Source organism: Medicago sativa, chromosome 4, assembly GCF_051527215.1.
Source record: "Medicago sativa cultivar Bolivia chromosome 4, Bolivia_mono, whole genome shotgun sequence".
In the NCBI taxonomy this organism is placed as follows: Eukaryota; Viridiplantae; Streptophyta; class Magnoliopsida; order Fabales; family Fabaceae; genus Medicago; species Medicago sativa.
The window spans coordinates 56,391,584-56,412,901 of record NC_140752.1 but is presented as its reverse complement, the minus strand read 5'-3'; the positions used below and the strand labels follow the sequence as shown (position 1 = coordinate 56,412,901).

Below are 21,318 nucleotides of genomic sequence, written 5' to 3'. Positions count from 1 at the left end.
CTTTTCACTACAAACTTCAGTAATTAACGTCTGAAAATTCGGGTCGTTACAAATGTGATCTCATCGCTTATTATAAATAAAATTTATGCTACGAGTACAAGTAATTTAAATTGGAGAAATTGGAGAGGGGAGAAACACAAGTAGTAACTAGGTCATTTATATTAATTGCAATCTAAATAAATTTTATTTTATTTATTTCATAATATTGTTTAATTTAAAATGAAAAAATATATAAAAAAGGTGTCTCGCCATTCCATTTGGCGTGAATAAAATAAATAAATAAATAAATGGAAGAGAAACATTGCAAGTATGTAAAATAATAACAAAAAAGATGTCGCGCGAGACATGACATAACACTAGATGACAAAAAAATTGTTCTTCTACTTCCAAAAAAACTGCTAAAATTAGGACATTATTTTTTGTAGTGGTTGGAGTTTGAACCTTAAACCTTGTATATTTTATGTATTGTCCCAACCAACTGAGCTAAACTCAAGAAGATTAAAATTAGGACATTTAAATAAATACACCATCCCTATTCTATTATAAGTCATTTAAAAAAAATATATGATTTTATTTTAAGTCCTTTACTATATCAATGCATGATTAATGATTTTTTTTTCTATCATACCCTCGACCTTTTATTATTCTCTCTTATTTATATTCTTTTAATATCTTTTTCTCATATCATTAATAAAAGATAATCTCGTAAAATCACTCATAATTTCTCTTTACAATACAAAATTAATTAGACTTTTTAATATGTGTGGAAATATCAAAACAACTTATAATAAAATTCAGAGCGAGGAATATTCAATGTTGGTGAGACATGTAATTTATTTTGATTTAAATGACAAGAACAAAAAACTCAAATATTTGCCAATTTTAATATGGAGAATGCTGATGAATGTTCTTGGGACATTGATTAAAGTACTAAAATAAATAACTTTGATACAAAAAGTTGTGTAATTATTGTTAAGAGAAAAATAAAAACTTGTATTTACAAAACAAAGTTTTTACTAATAGACTCCTTAATCATTGCCCGTATGGCACTCGTATGCGAAACCTTTTTAATATACATAGTCAATTAGTCTTAGTCACATAAATAATTTGGAAGCTTATAAAAGAAAATTAATTAATCTATAATTTTTTTTTTATTACATCAAAGAGTAAAAAAAACTTCAGGAACTTTGTGTGAACAATTTGACACAGTTTTCAATGAATGAAACCCCTAATCCCTATGGCCCATATTCTGCAAAAACTAACATGAAGATGCTGTCATCTTTGTTTTTGTTTTTTTTTTTTTTTTGACAGTAATAGAAGATGCTGTCATCTTTGTTTTTGGTAATAGAAAATGCTGCTATCTAATTATTAAATAAAACCTTTAAGAAGAAATATTCCTTTTCTTTCACCAAAATTAAATTTAAAAAAAAATCATTTCACACTAGCTTCATCTTTAACCAATCAAATTCAAAATCAAATTCTTTAACCAATCAAATTCTTTAATCTCTCAATTGATAATCAAATTCAAAGGTTACTTAACCTATAAGATCTATAAGTAGTCAAATTCAAGCAAGAAAAACATCTTTGCTTTGATTGAATTTCAACAGGTAAAAATTTAATTTTTATAATTTTCTTTTTTTCTTGTTCATCTGCATATTTATATGATTAATTATTTATTATAAGATCTTAGATTTTTCAGGTATGGTTTCAAAAGCAGTAATAGTGTTAATCATAGGTCTTCTAGGAATGGTTTATCAAGCAACTCAACTTCCAGCACCAAAGAGTAATGATTCATTTGATGATGATGAAGAAAATGATTTTATGGTTTCAACAAGAATTCAACTCAGTGATGGAAGATTTCTTGCTTATAGAGAAAGTGGTGTGACAAAGGATAAAGCAAAACATAGCATCATTGTTGTTCATGGTTTTGGAAGCTCTAAAGATATGAACTTTCCTGCACCACAAGTATTGTTCTTGATTTCTTTTTTAGTTTAATTTCATTATATTGATCTGGGAATTGTTTATATGATGTGTTTAATTAATGGGTTTTGATCTTAATTTTAAGGGAGTTGACATACTGTGAGATATGTGGAAATAGATGCAAAATGTTAGGGATCCTATGCACATAATATTTCTAGGTGTGTTTGGATTGACATATTTGAGATTATCTACTGACATAAGCATTTGTGAGATTGTGTGGGAGAATTTGCAGAAACAGCTTATGACATGTCCATAAGTTGTTTTCAGCTTATTTCTATAAGCTCTCCAAAATAGCTTATACAAAAGAATTTGAATTTATCGTATCTTTTATTATAGAAATAGCTTATACATAAGCGCTTATAGCATAAGTGTTTATTTAAGTTGTTTATCTAAACAGGTAGCTATTCAGATACTTGGATAAAATCAAAAGGTGTGCATAAGTTTTAGGTCTAACTCAATCCTACAAAACAAACTTTTAAAGGGAAGAGATGGCCACCACTTAGGGTCTGTGTAGATTGACTTATTTGAATTATCTACTGGCATAAACACTTGTGAGACTGTGTGGGAGAGCTTATGAATAGCTTATGACATTTCCATAAGCTCTCCATGATCACTTATGAAAGCAGTTTGGCTTTGTTTTATCTTATGTTATAGGTTATATATATGCACTTATGTGAGAACACTTATGCTATAAGCACTTAATTAATCTGTTTATCCAAACAGAACATTATAACCACTATTCAGAAGATAGACCATTCAATTCAAGGCTCTTGACAGTTAGTCTTTTCATGGAGTTGTTTTTCCGGGCGAGTTGTAAATTGTAATGGATTCTGAATTTTGAAGCATTTTTTCAATGCATGAGACTTAGGACATGCATCGAAGTTGAAGTGAATCCGCTGAAATATGCTAACCGAGTTAACATTGACATTAAATCTACAGGAACTAATAGATGAACTAGGAGTGTATATTCTGCATTATGATCGAGCTGGTTATGGACAAAGTGATCCAAACCCCAAACGATCACTGAAAAGCGAAGCGCTTGACATTGAAGAACTAGCTGATCAGTTACAAATAGGATCAAAATTTCATGTGATTGGAGTTTCAATGGGATCATATGCTACCTGGAGTTGTCTGAACTATATCCCTAACAGGTAAATTGCAACTTCTAAATACTAGGCTTAAATACACCTGTCCTAATTTTTTCACTGATTCGTGCGTGATTTTAGGCTTCAGAGTTTCAGAAACTTTACCATCACTGAATTTGGGGCATAATTTTGCTGATGTATCCCATTGAATAATGAGCTAGCTAGTGGCAAGTTACAGGATAATGCATATGTGGATCAAATCTTATTGTTAGATTTTCCATGTCGTTAAAGTATTGCTTTAAAAAATGAAACTTAATCCAAAAAATATGCATGGCCATATCACCTAGTGACTTGCCAGCTCACTATTCAACTTGACACATCATAAAAAATAAGCCTAAATGCAGTAATGGATAATTTTTTTGAAATTTTACATATCGGGGACCATATTTTTTTTTAATTTAGAAATAAGGGACTAAAGTGGTGAATTGTTAAAAATGAAGGGGACCAAAAATGCATTTGAGATAAATATGTATTTGTATGTTTTCCTTTCCTATGTTAAAAATGCAATGTTAATTTCACTAAAAGTTCAACATTTGTGAAGGCTAGCTGGTGTGGCTATGATAGCACCAACCATCAACTATGAATGGCCTTCCCTTCCTCAGAGTCTTGTAAGGGATGACTACAGAAGGAAACTTATTAAGATTGCTATGTGGCTTGCAAGATATTCTCCTAGACTGTTACACTGGTGGGTGAGTCAAAAGTGGCTCCCTTCAAATTCTGTCATAGAAAAAAATCCAGCATTCTTCAACAAAAGAGATATAGAAATTTTAGAGAGAATTCCAGGGTTTCCAATGCTTACTAAGGTGAGTTACATGTTTCTTTTAACTTGTTCAGAGTATTATAGCAAGGTTTTACATTGTGGCTGCATCACAACACTTGAATCGCAGTCAAATGTGGTTGATGTTGTATCTATCACTGTCTTAGAGACATAAAAAAATTTGATGGTGTAGCTCAATGATTTAATTTGTATACATTGTCAGCATAAAAAATGCATCTAATGATATTCAATCATTGAACCACTACGTTTTATTAGGTTGTAAATGAGTGAATAGACAAATTAGTCCTCGAAATTGTAGGCATTGGTAAAAAAATAGACCCTTATTTTTGCGAATTGACAAATACATTCTTGATATTGTAAAATGTCATTAAAAATGTCTCGTCTGTTAACTTGCTGTCAAGGGCCATGGCGATGACATGTTAACTGGACATGTCACATTGTACATTGATCTCATATCAATGCCAACTCATTAGCGACTAATTTGCCTATGAAATTTGTCATCTTAAGAACAAATTTTTCAGTAATTGGTCATGCGCATGGATTGGTTACCGGAAAATTAGTCCTTAGCAACATGGAATTGATGTGGCATTTTATCACCAATTTGCCTATTACTAGTTCTAAATTATCTCCTAAAATATCTATCTGCTGGAATGTGATTCAATGCATAAAACTTTTTTACATTTACCGTGCATGTCAGTTAAACTCTTACGGTAATAGTTCTTCTATGATGATAATTGTGATATGTTACTACTTGCAGGACAAATTGAGGCACCAGGTTGTTTACGACACTCTCAGGGGTGATTGGATGACTGCCTTTGGCAATTGGGAATTTGATCCAATGAAGCTTAGTAATCCATTCCCTCAAAATAACAGAAGTTCAGTTCACATTTGGCAGGGCTATGAAGATAAAGTAGTGCCCTCTCAAATTCAAAGGTTCATTTCAGAGAAGCTGCCATGGATACAATATCATGAAGTTATAGATGGTGGCCATTTAATTGTACATTATAGTGGCTTAGGTGAGGCGATTTTGAAGGCACTTTTACTTGGGGAAGAAGATATTTCATATAAACCTAGATCATCATCAATATTTGTATCATGATTTGTCATGATATGATTATAGTCCATTGTGTTTGTTGTTGGTTTATTTTTTTAGGAGAATGTTAGATATGTGTAAATCACATTCATTGGTTGAAAGGAGGAAAATGTTATATATCATGTATATCGACTTTTTTTCCATTTTTGAAAGAAATGTTAGAAACATACTTCTTTGTTAAGGGCTCTTTTTATTATTGAGTAGTGATATATGTACATCTATTTCAAGACAACTTTCATGACAACCTTGATTCTCTCTCTTCTTATTGGTCAAAAACAATGGAAAGAGAAAAAGGAAGAGAGATAAAAAGAACAACATGTGAGTATGAGAGAGAGTTGTCCAAATTCCAATGGAAAGAGAAAGGGCCCGATCGCGATGTTGCAATGCATATCTAACAATGAGATGATAGCGATCAATGACCATGGTTATGGTGAAGAGATAGATCGAGAATGTGCGACGTGGAAGGAGAAAAGAGATAACTCAGAGAAGTGAGTGAGTGTCGTCTGACAAATTGAGACTTCGACCGTGTGAGTGAAATGGTTTAGGATTTAAGTTTATGTTTTAATAAAAGGGGTAATAAAATAATTTTCTACATTTGGGACGAGTTTGGATATGAGTTAAGGGTGGATACCTATATCCCATTTATCCATCTCGTATCCGTGTTTTCAAATCGGGGAAAACATAAATTCATACTCAAACTCAATCAAAGCGGAGAAAACCCGTCAAATCAGATTTGGTTCAAACCGATACCCACGAATATGAGTTTTTCTACATGTCTATTTAACACTAAACCCATGTGGAGCACATACTCGTGTTTTATCACGGGTCTGTTGTTGGTTACACGTAATTGAATTGATTTATGCTCTATTTGGCAAGGCCAAGAATCTATCTTATAGCTTATCGCGGATAACTTAGAAGCTCGTCTAACAAAATAATCCTTGTTTGGTAACAGTCTTTTCACAACGAACTTATAATTTATTTTAGGTGTTTATAGCTTATTTATAGCTTATCATTTTTTATTTCATTTTTAATCTTATTAGTCTAACTAAATTCTATTTTTACTCTTTATCATTTATTATATTATAAAGTGAAATACGTATGTTTTAAATAGACATATATGAATGACTTTTTTTTGAATTAAATATCTTTTTTTTTCATTTTTTATCTTATTAGTCTAACTAAATTCTATTTTTACTCTATCATTTATTATATTATAAAGTGAAATACGTATGTTTTAAATAGACATATATGAATGACTTTTTTTTGAATTAAAGATCTTTTTTTTTCGATAGAAAAGGATCTATACGTTTTTTTTTTGTTTGTTACAATTGTTACGTTTACGCTTTCTTTTGTTACAATTGTTATGAGGTTTCTCTCTCCTGCGAAAGCTCAACCCACCACAAACCACCAAACTCACCGCCACCCACTTCCTCCTTCAAATCCAAACCCTTCCAGCACGATGTAGATTCTCACCGCGGTGGTGTGACGAGATCTCAAACCTCCACATCACCTTCTCCGTTCGGTTGACGCCGCTGTTTGTCCGTTTTGGCTCGGATCTTCCTCCCTTGTTGTCGTGTTCGTCGCTGCCTTGCTGGGTGATTCGTAAGGTTCAGTTGTTTGAAGATCCGTCGCATCTTGTTGTGCATGGATTTTTGATCCGGATCTGAGTCGTGTCTCACGGTACTGGTGGTTCTTGTTCGCGGTAGCTGGTGAGTTATGGATCTCCGTTGCTGCTCCGTTGCTGTACTCGCCGGATGTGTTTTGTGTTGTCGGCGTCTCCGTTCGGTTGTTTGTTTGCTTTTCTTATTCTGTTTTTTCTGTTGTTGTTTGTTTTTTGTTGTTCGATACGAGATTTGGTGACTTAGACTTGTACTCACTTTACAGTAGTTGCGTGTTTGTGACTCAATAACCCGAAAGGGTCTGGTTCTGTTAACCCACAAAAGGGTTTGGTTACTAACGTATTGGACTCATCCCTCGATCTGAGTTCTAACGCGTCTGTTTGATTTGTGTTTGGCGGCCTGACTTCTTCGACTCTCTGATGTTTCCAGATTTGTTGAGATCTGCAGGTTTCAAGTTGTCTTGTCTGTCTGCACATTGATACTTCATGCTCGAAAGGGCTTCTTGCTTGCTGCTTTGTTCAGGGAGCTGTTGGCACTTGGATTTTGATACTGTGTTGGCAGTCGATTCATTCGCCGAATTTAAACCTTAATTTTTCTTTACAGATGTTCACTTTTCATATTTTTTTGTAATCTGGTTTCGCGCTCGTACGCGGGTTCGCTGGGTTGCGCTTGTGATTAGTGAATTTTTTGTTTGGATAGATTAAGGCTGAGCTCTAGGTTTGATTATAACGTTGTATCTCTGTATTTTTGGGTCAGGTCTAATGTCCCCCCAATCTTTGTATCTCGTCTTTTTATTTTATTTAATTTCCTTTTGACTAAAAAAAAAAAAAAAAAATTCAATAAATTAATAAATTGTCAAATTTAACCAAAAAAAAAAAAAAAAAAAAAAAAAAAAAAAATGTTACAATTGTTATGTTTATGCTCCCAGGGAGCCGCCCCAACTGGCTTCTAGAAGTCTCTAGAATGCGCCATAAATACAACCCTTGTTACTTATTGCCTAAGTAACCACAAATCAGGTTTATAAAGGACTATAAATACAACCCTTGAGAGCCTTATCAAGGAATGACCAATACAATACAAACCCTAATTACAATTATTGTACTTTTGCAAGTACATATATTGAACAAATTTTTTATTACAAACCAAAAAGTGTAGATATACTGTTTCAAAATATTTTGAACAAAAAACTTATTTCAAATCAAAAAGTGGAAATATATTGAACAAAAAATTTATTTCAAATAAAAAAAGTGTAAATATATTGACTCGAAATATATTGAGCAAAAAAATTTCTTCAAATAAAAAAGTGTAAAATAAATTGTCTCAAAATATATTAAGCAAAAAATTTTCTTAAAATCAAAAAGCCGAAATATATTGTGAAGGTGAGAAAAACACAAGAATGGGGGTTGAATTGTGTTAGATTTTTCTTCGTTTCTCCTAAGCTGAAACACACTGGCCAGAAGCAAGTACAGACTGCTTCTGAAGTGATATTCAGGATCTAAATGCAGCGGATAAAACAGAGAGAGAAGAAGAAAGACACAAAGCAATTATACATGTTCCTTCCACAAACCGGAAGTAGTCATGTCCCCCTTGCACTTCCAAGGAGAGTTCACTAAAATGTAATATCTGATTACAACTGCTCACTGCTACAACTAGCAAGAGACTTCAAATTGCTCAAGCACACAAGCAAGAGACTTCCTATGCTCCTGAACACAATTAAGAGACTTCTATTGCTCAAGCACAACTGCAAGAGACTTCTAATCAAACAGAATTACAAAGAAAAATGTTTGAGGTTGAACACTTGATATACAATGTGTTCATAATACAAATCAGATACAGACTCTTAAGACTCTAGAATTTCTAAGATATGAACTTTGAAACAGAAATTCTAAGTGAACTTTGAATGCAGAACAATTTCAACAGAGTTTTGGCACTTGTAAATTGTAGTTAAGTCTGATATCATTCTCTAAGTCTTCATTCCTTTATATAGAGGTGTGAAAGAGACGTTGTGAAATTGTCAGCACATCAAAAAGAGTCGTTTGAAGCTTTGATCAATCACCAATGATCTTTTGCCTGATATGGTAGTTGTCCTATGAAGGATCAATTTCAAATCCATTCCTATTGTGAAGGAACATCATTGCAGGCAGAGCTGTATTTCAGAGCTGTTTTCTTGTCTTGTAGTAGGGACATAGCATAGTAGTGGAGATAGTGGTTGTACACTTCGTACAATTGTACTTTGTCAACGCTTTTTGAAGATGAACATCTAATGCCTTCAATTCCTTTCAAAATAGTCGTTGCTTCACATTCTCAGTCTTCTGCAATGCTTAGACGAGTTTAAATCCATTGAATAGCCTTTGAAACTTTAAGTCTTGCATCTTCTAATGAACTGCAGCTTCTGGTGATTTTCAGCTTCTGATGAGGTTGCTTCTGGTGAACTTGCTTCTGATGAACTTCAGCTTGTGATGACGTCATCACTTCAGGAGCACTTTGTCTTCAGGAGCACTTTTAACTTCAGGAGCACTTCTCTTCAGACACTTTAAGCTTCCTTTTTGTTGATTTCTTAGCTCTCTTTTGTTCATCCAGAACCTATTTAGGATGTAAATTTTTTTTCTATGGTCCTATACACTTGAACAAATATTTGCTAGTCCAATTGACAATTGTTAATACCTTGTTATCATCAAAACTCTTAAAGGTTTATTGTTAAACACATTTTCTTCCAACATATTGTTCCAAAATATATTGAACACAAAATTTTTTCAAATAAAAAAAGTGTAAATATATTGAGCAAAAAGTTTTCTTAATTAAAAAAGTATAAATATATTGAGAAAAAAAATTTCTTCAAATCAAAAAGTGTAAATATATTGAGCAAAAATTTTTCTCCAAATTAAAAGTGTAAAGTTGAACAAATTTTTTATTGATTTACTTTTACTACGCATATCCAGATAGGTTCCGAAAATACATCAAACAAAATTGTTAACTTCAAAGTAAAAAGCAAACAAATATTAGAAGGATAGAACAAAACAATAGCATACTTCCATTGGCTTCCACGCAGTGATTTTGTAGCTGAATTGATTAACATATGTGTTGAGATATCTTGTGAAACTCCTGTTATAAATGATAATTATACACAATTTTTATAAGAATTAAAAACAAACACATGATTAAACAAAATTAAGCAAAGAGATGCATCAGACTTTCAATGCATAAATCAGATTTGAATGATTGTACTTGCAGTGAGTACAATATTAGAAACTATGGTTTATCTGTTTTTCTGATCTCCTGAGAATGCTATCAAGAGGTGTATTTATATGCCTCTGTGGGGTTGTTTTCTTGTGACTTAAGCCCCAAGCAAGTTGGGTCTTAAGTCTTTTTACTAAGCTCAAGATGCTTCTAGAAGCTAGTTGAGTCGGCGCCTCTGGAAGGGGGCACCTAGGCCTCATGAGCCTTATGGAGGGCACCTAAGTCTTTTTAGAGGGCATTCGAGCCCTTACGAATATATTGACGGTCCACAGCCCCCCAAGCACGAGTCTTGGGACAAGGTGAGGTGATGAATATGTAAGGTTGATCGTATAGGATGCTTTAGAGCATTCTAGATATTTCTAGAAGCCTTTTGTCGTTTTTGGCCCTTCTAGAGGGCTTTTGAGCCCTTAATTGTACATTAATGGTTCAATGATTCAATTAACAAGACAATTATGTTTTTGGTAAGCGATAGACCGATAAATATTAGAAGGATAGAACCTGATTATAAAACGACTCCGGGGACGCATTGACGACGTATTGGCATAACATCGTGCATGATTTCCCTATGTGATTGCCATGGTTGTGAGACCTTGAGGCTTGATGATGGTTTGGTCTTCGCCTGCCATTCTTTTTGAGATTGCCGGGAGCGTTTAGGTTTATGAGAGTGGCCTAGTTTAGTTTTACCTAGGTTTCCACAGATGGCGTCAACTGTAGTTGCATTGAGTACAATGTTAGAAACTAGGGTTTAGTTTATTTAGGCGATGCCTTGAGAATGCTCTCAAGAGATGTATTTATAGCCCTCAGTGGACTTGTTTCCTCGTGACTTAAGCCCCACTCAATTTGGGTTTTAAGTCATTTTACAGTGCTTTAGAAGCTTCTAGAAGCCTGTTGAGGTGGCACCATTAATAGGATGCAAATAAGGCCGTTGTGGCAATTCTGGAGGGCGTTGTGCCCTTAATTATATATTAACGGTCCACAACCTCCCAAACACGAGTCTTGGGATAAGGAGAAATGATTAATTATGAAGTTGATACCCCCAAACACGAGTATTGGAACAAGACGAAGTGATTAATTATGTAGTCGATAGTCCAACCATATTTTAATTTATTTTTTTTGGTACAAACTATATTTTATTTATTGTTACGTTTAAACATTTTTACACTTTATATGTAATTGTTTCGAAAAATTAGTTTTTATGAAGTATTAGCATAAAGATGGATACTAAGGTATTTGTTTTTCTACTTTTCAATTGTAATTAATCATATATTTATATTTTATAACATTTAGTTATAATTTTTTTTTGGAATACATCGCATTCAAATAAAATTTAGCAAATATTCTTACTATTGCAGTTGAGTTATTCATAATTTAAATAATTTTATTTTAATTAGAGATTTATACAATATTATAAAAAATATAAATTGTAATTACAATTATACCAGTGTTGCCTCTCCCATAAGATCCAACGACGATATCATAACCCGATTTGACTTGTGAGGAAGCATGGTGGTTCTTGGTGGTAGATATTGAATGTGAAGTCTCATAATTGAGTGATAGATGTTAAAGTGTCAAATGTGAGTTAAAGTTTAACATTAGATGCAATAATGTATATTGAGCAACATATAAGTGATATGAACTGTAACTCACTTGTATGGATTCTCTTAGTCTAATGTGATGATAAAATTCAATATATGGTCCTCTGAAAGTCACAACATTATGATGGATTTTTTTTTTTAAAGTTTTTGAATGTCATTTTATTTTATTTTATTTTATTTTATTTTTAAATTTAGTGTTTGGATGTCATTTTCTCTCATGTGATTTTAAAATACATATTTGGTGGTAAGTGACAATGAAAAATTGCAAACGTGCTATGTTGAGTTGACAAAATACATGTTTATTAGACATTTCAAATTACGCGGCGTTTTTTAATTGAATATATATATATATATATATATATATATATATTAAAAAAATTATCCAAAAATCTCCAACTCGTTTAACAACCCATAAAATTACCATAAACTCAATATTTTCTATACTCTCGCGTATAAAATACACAATATTTATGTAACCATGATAAGATCAGTGTTCCTCAATAATATAATGATCAAAATTTACTTTCTCATGGTGCACAAGTTAACGCTTGTACACACTAAATACCACCATAATAGATATATCTAAATTGCTTGTTATTAGTTTATGAATATGAAACGACTTAAAAAGGATGTTATTAATATTAGGGTTGATTAAGTTTTTAGTCCCTATAAATATACTAAATTTCGTTTTTAGTCCTCATAAAAAAAAGTGACATATTTTGGTCCTTATAAAAAAATTTAGCACGTAGTTTTAGTCCCTATTAAATTAAAATTTGTTTAATTATGCTTAAACTTCTAAATTTTTGAAAGATTTTTTGTAAACATGTTCATAACATCGTAAGACACTCTTTTATAAAAAAAATTAGTTTTTTTAACATGTAATGAATTAAATATGAATTTTTCTAAAAGTCAAATTTTTAATATTATATTAATGAAAATTTGGACCTAATAATAAAATTTTAAGCTACTTTTTTGTGGAGGAACTTTGTATAGTGTTCTAAATAAGTATGTAAAAAAGTATGTAAAAATATGTTAAAAATTTAAAAGTTTAACCACAATTAAAAAAAATTAATTTTACAAATGCTAAAAGTATGTGTTGGTCCTTGTTAAATTAAAATTTGTTTAATTACACTTAAACTTTTATATTTTTTAACATACAGGTTAAGAACATTATAATAATCTCTTTTATAAAAAAAGATAATTTTTTAACATGTAATGAATTAAATAAAAAAATTAAACGCCAAAAATTCAAGATAAAACTAACGAAAATTTGGACCTAAAAATAAAATTTTGAGCTAACTTATTGCGGAGGGACATTTTATAATATTTTAAACAAGTATGTAAGACTTGTCAAAAAAAAAAACAAGTATGTAAAGAATCATTAAAAAATTTAAAATTTTAAGCATAATTAAACAAATTTTAATTTAACAGGGACTAAAACTCCGTGCTGAAAAATTTTGCAGGGACCAAAATCTGTCAATTTTTTTTATAAGGACTAAAAATGAAATTTAATATATTTATAAGGACTAAAAACTCAATTATCATTTATTATTATTATTATTATTATTATTATTTTAATTAAGATAACAAGAGTATAATCGAGAGAGACAATGATAAATTGTAATCTACTTGATATAGTTTGTAAATAAAAAACTATAAGCTTGTGAGAAAAAAAATTGTTACCAAACATGTCTATCTTGATCATATCTTACTTAATATAAATCAAGGGTAGTCTGATTACTACTAATCCCTAACCCTAATTGCAGCTCAAACCCACTTTATGCATACTTAAGTCTGAGTTTGGCGCCTTGGTGCATCCCTAATCACCCAACTAACTACATTAATTAAACAGCATCCTAAATTTGTAACCTAATACACAATTTCCATCCTAAATTAACATTAATGAGTACTCCCAACTAACTTAATTAAAATGTTCAATATTCAACTACCTGCATTAACTTAAAACAACATGCGTTGCCTACAAACTAACCTAGAGCCATGCAACTAATAAATGACCTAACAAAAAAAACGTGCAAGAATAAATGGATAATGGTGCATTGCATTTTTCAAGCTATTTGTCATTAATGCATCCACAACTAACGGTTAGAGAATTCATGCTATTTAAGTCAAATGCCATAGAGGTTACAATTACTTGCTTTCCATTTCCGCTACTCACCTCTTCCCATAACAAAGCAATCTATGTTTCTTTGCTTTCCATTCCACCACGTAATATGTTGAGTATGCATACCTTCATCATGTTTGCAAAGGATCAAGAAGAAATTGATGCACTAATGAGTTTGAAAGGTGTGTTTTTTTTCCTCTATTGATCATTTGTTGCTTCAATTTATATAGCACGGTAGTTCTTCTCTGTGTTCTAATTTTTTTTGTTGCTTAATTCATGGAAAAAAGTTCAGAATAACGTTGGTGGAGATGTGGGCAGGACTGTTCACAATGACTTCATAAAGTTGATGACATGTTGCATGTAATTTGACGTTGGTTGTGTAAGTTAAATTGTAGAAGTTATTTTGTGTTCTAATGCATGACTGTGTTGCATGTCTGTTAAATAAGGTTTTATATTTTAGTGTAGATTGCATAATCTTTCTTTTATCTAGCATGGAATTCAGATAATTAAGTGTTAGTATCAACTCAGTTTTAAGTAAGATCGCATTGAAATATTCTCATGGCATTGTTATTTGAACATGAAAGTTATACCTGCTTGCTTTGCATTGTTATTTGTAATGAAAGTTGCTCCCAACAAAATTTCATCACACGTTTATGGGAGTTAACAGCCTTTGATGTTAACCACTTGGTGAGAAATGTTTTTTGCAATCTCATTTGGTTTTTATGAATGTATTGGTGTAATTATGTAAGTTATTATTTTGTGTATATCTAGGAGCTGTCTTGGATTAGGCCTATCTACCAAATTGAGCAACTATTCTGGAAGAATCAACGATGTGATGTTGCTATTTCTAGCGCAAGTTATATGTATAGGGTCATCCTTTTTGGATGTGGATCTTTTCCATCTTACTCATGCATTCAAACTGTAAAAACTCTTGCAATTCATATAAAATTTGTAAAGTATTAACGCATTTTTTTCACTAAGTGCAGTCAACCAATATCATTATTTGTTGTTTGTTTATCAGCAGTTGAAATTTAACTATTTTAGTTTGGTTGAAAAGAAAATAAAAGGATAATTACTAAGTATTGGATATCACTGTAGTAGTTATGTTAACTAATCTTAATTTAAATTCTAATGGATTATTGATGTTAATTTAATTTGTTAATAATAAGCTGTTAAAAGTCTCTCTAATGTGCTATTCAAGCTAATACCACCACACTTTAATGATTCATCACACCATATACGCTAATATGATTACAAGTTTCCATTCTCAAACAAATCAAGTTTGATTCATTGCAAATTTGTTTATATATGATCAAATTGTACTATCTTAGTTTGATTGCAATATAAATAAATAAATCCTAATGATATGTTTAGTAATTTTAGTTGTCAGTACTAACATGTTAAAAGTCTCTATAATGTAAACCTCAATATGATACGATCACATTTTTTACAATGAGCTCATAAAAATGGACTCCAAGAACTGTTGTGCACGCGTTAAAGATACATAAGATAATGGTATAAGCACACTTTACAAATCTATCACACGCAATCAATGGACTTCAAGAACATACTAGGGACATTGATTTAATAAACTGAAACTTCGTAAATTTTACAATAAGGGTAGAACGGATATTCCATTTGGTGGAAAAGTAGTTGTGTTTGGTGGAGATTTGCGCCAAATTCTTCCTATTATTCCTAAAGGTACTCGACAAGAGTTGCACAAGCTACTATCAATTCTTGACATCTATGGAGTTTTGTTGAGGTTCTAACACTAACAACAAATATGAGATGTTAGTGAAAGGAGGGTGTTAGTGAAAGGAAGGTGTTCTCAGAATGTTTTTTGGCTATTGGTGATGGAAGTGTAGGTGAAAGCAACGATGTGACGTTCGAATTGACATACCACCTGATTTGCTCCTTCAAAGCCGCGGTGATCTGCTTGGCGCCATTGTGGATAACACATACCCTAATCTTTTGGACAACATGAATGACGTTCCTATTTTCAAGATAGGGCTATTTTGGCACTGAAAAATTCGATTGTAGATGAGGTAAATGATTACATGTTGAATTTAATGCCTGGTGAAGAAAAAAATTATTTGAGCTATGATTCTCCACTTTATCCCAAGGCATGAACCAACTCACCAGATGAAGTGCTAACACCTGAATTTTTAAATACCATTAACTCTTATGGAATTCCAAATCACAATTTAAGGTTGAAGATTGGTGTTCATGTAATGTTGTTGAGGAATATTGACCAAAACTTGGGGTTGTGTAATGGAACACGGTTGGTAATCACTAAGATGGGAAAATATGTTCTTGAAGGAAAGGTAATTTCAGGGACAAATATTGGTCAAAAGGTCTATATCCCCAGGTTATCACTGTCTCAATCCGATAAGAAGTTGCCTAAAACTTGGGGTTGTGTAATGGAACACGGTTGGTAATCACTAAGATGGGAAAATATGTTCTTGAAGGAAAGGTAATATCAGGGACAAATATTGGTCAAAAGGTCTATATCCCCAAGTTATCATTGTCTCCATCCGATAAGAAGTTGCCTGTCAAGTTTCAGAGACGGCAGTTTTCTATGACAGTTTCATTTGCTATGATGATAAATAAATGTCAAGGGCAACCACTTAAGCATGTTGGAGTTTATTTGCCTCAACCAGTTTTCTCTCATGGGCAACTATATGTTGCATTATCAAGAGTCACATCAAGAAGTGGCTTGAAGATATTGGTCGTTGATGATAAAGGGGAAGATAGTTGTGTCACATCTAATGTAGTTTATAAAGAGGTCTTTCAAAATGTACTTTAAGCCTTTAATGAACTATTAAACTTTCTTATCTAGCAATTCATGTCTGTGGTTTTGATCAATGATGTATCCTATAATGATATGTTTTTGAATAGCTTTAAGTTCATATATATCGAAATGTTATGATCAAAAGTCTATGACAGACCCGCGCGATAGCGCGGGTCAAGAGTCTAGTTAACTTACAAATTATAAGTTTAAGATTTTGTCTACTTAATAAAACCAGAATATTTTGTAGCAAAAAAGCAGCCAACGGTATTCGAGAAGAAAATACTTGATCAGTCACAATTATTTAGACACTCCGTTTGAATACACATACATTTGAGAAAATATAGAAAGTGAAAATAATAAAACAATGCCTATTCTTGAGTAAAATATTTGAGTGATGGTTACTCTTTTGACCACTTTTTTTTTCTTTATCCGAGAAAAAAAAACAACCTTTAAAACTATTTGCTCAGTCCCAAATATAAGTTGTTTATGTTATTTTACACGTATTAAAAAATATTATTAATTTTGTATGAAAAGAGATATCATAACTTATTTCAGAAAATCGTCTAATATAGAAAAGATGAATTAAATAATTGGAAGGAAAAAAAATAATAAATATTTTTTTTTACAATCAAAAAACATAATAAATAGTTGGCTTAAATGCACTTTTACCCCCCTATTTTGATTGAATTTGGATTTTGCCCCTTCTATTTTAAAACTCGAAATTTTACCCCTTCTATTTTGATTAAATATGAATTTTTCCCCCTTATTTTAAAACTCGGAATTTTACCCCCCTATTTTATGTTTGTCAGGATTTTGCCCCCACCACATTTTAATTATATTATACAAATATCTAGTTAATTAATTATTTATTTAAAATGTTCTTTTTTTAATAAAAAATTGAAGAATTTTTTTCTTCAGAAAAAACGGAAAAAAACCAAAATAATGCATAAAAAATACTAGAAAAAAATTTAAGATCATTTTTTTTTTAAAAAAAGACAAAAATAAAATAAAGAACCAAAAAAATACTATAAAAATAAAGAAAAAAATCAAAAAATATTATATGATGTGGTAGTGTTGACTTGGCTTAAATTATATTATATAAATATACACATAATTAATTATTCGTATTAAATGTTCTTTATTTTATTATTTATTATTTTAATGAATTTTTTTATATATTTTAAAAGGAAACAGAAAAATAGTAAAAAAATACTAGAAAAAAATGCATAAAACTAGCATGAAAATATTTAGAGGTGCAAACTAGTTTTTTCATGTATTTTCAATTGGATTTTTTATGGCATTTTTATTGTTTTTCTATTTTTTGGGTTTTTTTTTTACGTTTTCTACTTTTCATTTTATTTTTTACTGATTTAATATTTTTTTATTTTTTTAAATTTTTATAGTATTTTTTAGTTCTTTATTTTATTTGTCTCCATTTTTTAAAAAAGAAATTATGATCTTACATTTTTTTCTAGTATTTTTACCTAAATAATTAATTAGTTGAATATTTGTATAATATAATTTAAATATGGTGGGGGGCAAAATCCTGAAAAACATAAAATAGAGGGGGTAAAATTCTGAGTTTTAAAATAAGGGGGCAAAATCCAAATTCAATCAAAATAGGAGGGGTAAAATTCCGGGTTTTAACATAGGGGTAAAACCCAAATTCAATCAAATCAAAATAGGGGTAAAAGTGCATTTAAGCCTAAATAGTTAGAGCACCAAATCAAATCCCATTTTGCATGGGTCTACATTTCTCTCTCTCTCTCTCTCTCTCTTTCTCTTTCTCTCTCTCTGTGTCTAGCCACCGCAATCCTCAAACCCTAATTCTTCAATTCAATTCAATTCAATGGAATCCTTACCACCAAAACCACCACCATCGTTACCATCATCTTCCACTACTTCGAATTCGAAATCAATAATCGATTCTGGAGAACGAAACTGGCTGGATCTTCCACGAGATGCAGTCTTATCCATTTTCCGAAAGCTGGACACAATCGATCTTCTCGTTCGCGCTCACAATGTTTGCACCACTTGGCGCAAAATCTCCAAAGACCCTTTCCTCTTTCGCACCATTAGCATGCCCAATTTAGGTGAACCTGACTATCAGTTGGATTTAGAGACTTTATGCCAACGCGCAGTTGATTACAGCTGCGGCCACATAGTTGATATCAACATCGAGTATTTTGGTTCTGATGATCTTCTCCACCGTATCGCTAATTCGTATGTTCCACTTTCTTCTACAACATTTTCGTTTTTTAATTCACAATTATATGCTTCATTGTGACTGTTGTTGTTTTTTAATTCACAGGAATAATAGCTGGTATCATCTTAATTTGTCACTTTAGTTGAAAATACGACATATTAAAGAATGATAAATTAATGCTTATGATTGTCGTAGCTGCATTTGATCTTGAAAGTAATAAACTTGTGTTTTTGTATAAATTTGAAGTAGATCTAGATGATTGAACTTAGTGTATCTAATGGTGGCAGGCATGTTTGGACTGGAAATAATATTACTCGAAAGTAATATTACCCAACTCTCAAATTAGGATCTGGGATTTTGACTAGAAATGTATATAGACTCTGTTTAGTTGGTGATGATTTATTAAATGAAAATGATTACAAAACTCATCAATTCAGTTCATTCTATTCATTGACAATGCTTAAGTTTCCTGACAAAAGAAATATTAAACGTAATCATCCCATACCTACAGAGCTATGATATTAATTTACATTTAGGTTTCATAAATTTTGTCACTTGTCTGGTGGGTTGTTTGCAGTTAGACAAAGAAAGTTCATTTATCTCTCATTGTCAGAAGCCAAGTTATCATTTCTGTTTGTCCTTTTATCCATCTTATATTATTAGTGATAACAATGTTGATAAGTGAAACTTTGTTTGAAGGATAACCATCAATTGTCCTTTATATTAAACTTTAGATATTGTCTATCATATAGAATTTTTTTTTTCTTCAAGTGTGTGATGTAGTTATTGCTGGAAGTGAAAACTTGTCTATGTTTGTAATACAAACTACTTTTTTGTGCGTATGTTTATATCCTAAAATGTCCTTATCTGATGTACCAAAATTTGTCATCTTTAGATAGTTAACTAAAGTGACAAATGTTTTTGATAGCATCTCTGTGTAACAGTATCTCAACTTGTTGTCTTGGCATTTTTCAGCGCAAGTCATCTACGACTACAACGCCTTCGTCTTGCATCTTGCTGGAGCATATCAGATGAAGGATTGTGTGATGCTGCTGAAAAGTTTCCTCGCTTAGAGGAACTTGATATATCAATCAGCAACTTATCCGCTCGTCTTTTCGAAGCAATTGGCCGATGTTGCCCTCAATTGAAAACATTGAAATTCAACAGTCAAGGGTACAGACATCCACACATTGAATATGATGATGACGATGATGATGCATATGATAATAATGATGAGGCATTTGCTATCGCAAAATACATGCCTGGGTTGCGCCATCTCCAGCTTATCGGAAACGAGATGACTAATGATGGTTTGGTTGCTCTTCTTGATGGCTGTCCACACCTTGAATCTCTTGACATACGTCGGTGTTTCAATGTTAATTTGGTAGGAACTTTGGGAAAGCGATGTAAAGAGCAGATCAAGTATTTTCGGCTTCCACATGATGCGACTGATGACTATCCATTTCTAACATCTGAATGTGATGATTATGGATCACCTGTTGAAGACGATGGTTATGATTATGATTATGATTATGAAGATTATGATGACTTACGTGAGGGTGATTACCCCTTTGACTTTTGAAACATTTCAGCACAACAGGAGAAATGTGTTGTAAATGTCTTGGTCACTTGTTTCTCTTTAACATTGGATAATATGAAAGTCAAGAACGGCCGAACAATGTTGTTTTGATGAATTTTCTGAATAGTGATGCTTGTTTAATGAATTTGGTAGGTTGTCACAGTGTGACAGTCTTCTATATGGGTAAATTGCGGATAATCATATTGTACCTTTGTGAATTACAATCACTTTGCAACTTGTGTTTATCTGATAGATGTAAGATGCAATTTATCTGCCTTTATATTTGAAAATATGAAAGTTATAGTTTGGCTCTGAACCAAGTTTTGTAATGTGCAGTTTCCTTAACTTACCTAAAGTAGAAGTAAAAAATGATTACCATTTTGATGATTTCATGGTGAAATGTTGGTGTGCTAGACTGCCGGTAGTTTAATACTACCAGCAAGGGCAACTACCTCAGTGTCCAGTTATCATCGCAGTATAAAACTTGGAAGTGGAAAATATTTTTTTCTTATAAATTGTACATTAGACTACGCCACAAAAGTTCTTTGATTATGATTTCACATACCTTGTTTTTGTTTTTATGCCTATACTAGTGCTTCTTTCCCTTCAAATTGACTAAAGAAAAGCGACTTTTTCTTAAAAAAAAAAAAAAAATTATAGGAAAAACAAAGTGACTTATTTTTTTTTTTTTTGAGGGAACAACTAAGTGGGTTGAACTCTTTTGTCTCCAAAATGTTTTGTAACATAACAGCCACTAATGTCATTGTTTTTTTTTTTTTTTTTTTTGAGTAAACCACTAATGTCATTGTTGAATCGAATATGATGACATACTCTTCAACCCACTATGTCATGCACAAACTTTTGACTTATATAATCAATTAAATTAATTAATCATATAAAACTATTAAACGAGGTTTGAAATTGAATCTAATTAGAGAAACAAATAAGAAAGTGAATGTATATAACTTTTTGTAGATCTACAATCAAATGAACTATCACATCGACAATAGAAGATGAATCCATAACCTATCAAACTTTTTATCAATTGAGTTAATCTTGGTTGCCACATATTATGAAATTAACTTCTTTAACTAGACTTTTGACCTGTGCGACGCACGAGTCTTCTCGACTATAATAGAGATCAATAAATAATCTTTAACTCGTAAGATCATG

The 21,318-nt window shown here is 31.6% G+C and overlaps 2 protein-coding genes, 1 long non-coding RNA gene and 1 pseudogene across 6 annotated transcripts; all 4 read left to right on the top strand.

The window, feature by feature from the left end:
- Positions 1 to 1,580: 1,580 nt before the first annotated feature.
- On the top strand, positions 1,581 to 5,177 carry LOC146930060 (uncharacterized). 3 transcript variants are annotated; one of them, XM_085701715.1, is made up of 5 exons: positions 1,581 to 1,607; positions 1,700 to 1,965; positions 2,920 to 3,131; positions 3,667 to 3,928; positions 4,661 to 5,177. In XM_085701715.1, the coding sequence occupies exons 2-5, from the start codon at positions 1,702 to 1,704 to the stop codon at positions 5,000 to 5,002; spliced, it is 1,080 nt and encodes a 359-aa protein (XP_085557841.1). In that variant the 5' UTR covers positions 1,581 to 1,607; positions 1,700 to 1,701; the 3' UTR covers positions 5,003 to 5,177. The 3 variants fall into 3 exon arrangements, with proteins under 3 accessions (XP_085557841.1, XP_085557842.1, XP_085557843.1); XM_085701716.1 differs by having other exon boundaries at positions 1,691 to 1,965; XM_085701717.1 differs by having other exon boundaries at positions 1,684 to 1,965.
- Positions 5,178 to 13,158: 7,981 nt separating this feature from the next.
- LOC146930059 (uncharacterized) lies at positions 13,159 to 14,549 on the top strand. 2 transcript variants are annotated; one of them, XR_015008310.1, is made up of 3 exons: positions 13,159 to 13,751; positions 13,857 to 14,256; positions 14,341 to 14,549. It is a non-coding gene; the product is annotated as an uncharacterized LOC146930059 (long non-coding RNA). The 2 variants fall into 2 exon arrangements; XR_015008309.1 differs by having other exon boundaries at positions 13,857 to 14,549.
- Positions 14,550 to 15,035: 486 nt separating this feature from the next.
- LOC146930058 (uncharacterized) lies at positions 15,036 to 16,375 on the top strand (annotated as a pseudogene).
- A 1,732-nt stretch (positions 16,376 to 18,107) lies between these two features.
- LOC146930057 (F-box protein SKIP19-like) lies at positions 18,108 to 20,461 on the top strand. Its single transcript, XM_085701714.1, has 2 exons — positions 18,108 to 18,583; positions 19,542 to 20,461. The coding sequence occupies exons 1-2, from the start codon at positions 18,210 to 18,212 to the stop codon at positions 20,146 to 20,148; spliced, it is 981 nt and encodes a 326-aa protein (XP_085557840.1). The 5' UTR covers positions 18,108 to 18,209; the 3' UTR covers positions 20,149 to 20,461.
- The last annotated feature ends 857 nt before the right edge of the window (positions 20,462 to 21,318 follow it).

What these genes read in the sequence shown, in the direction of transcription:
- LOC146930060 (XM_085701715.1), top strand. Translation starts at nt 1,702, where the DNA reads ATGGTTTCAAAAGCAGTAATAGTGTTAATCATAGGTCTTCTAGGAATG. An exon ending in TGAACTTTCCTGCACCACAA is followed by an intron (nt 1,966 to 2,919) that starts GTATTGTTCTTG and finishes TTAAATCTACAG; the next exon opens with GAACTAATAGATGAACTAGG. An exon ending in CTGAACTATATCCCTAACAG is followed by an intron (nt 3,132 to 3,666) that starts GTAAATTGCAAC and finishes ACATTTGTGAAG; the next exon opens with GCTAGCTGGTGTGGCTATGA.
- LOC146930057 (XM_085701714.1), top strand. Translation starts at nt 18,210, where the DNA reads ATGGAATCCTTACCACCAAAACCACCACCATCGTTACCATCATCTTCC. An exon ending in CTCCACCGTATCGCTAATTC is followed by an intron (nt 18,584 to 19,541) that starts GTATGTTCCACT and finishes GGCATTTTTCAG; the next exon opens with CGCAAGTCATCTACGACTAC.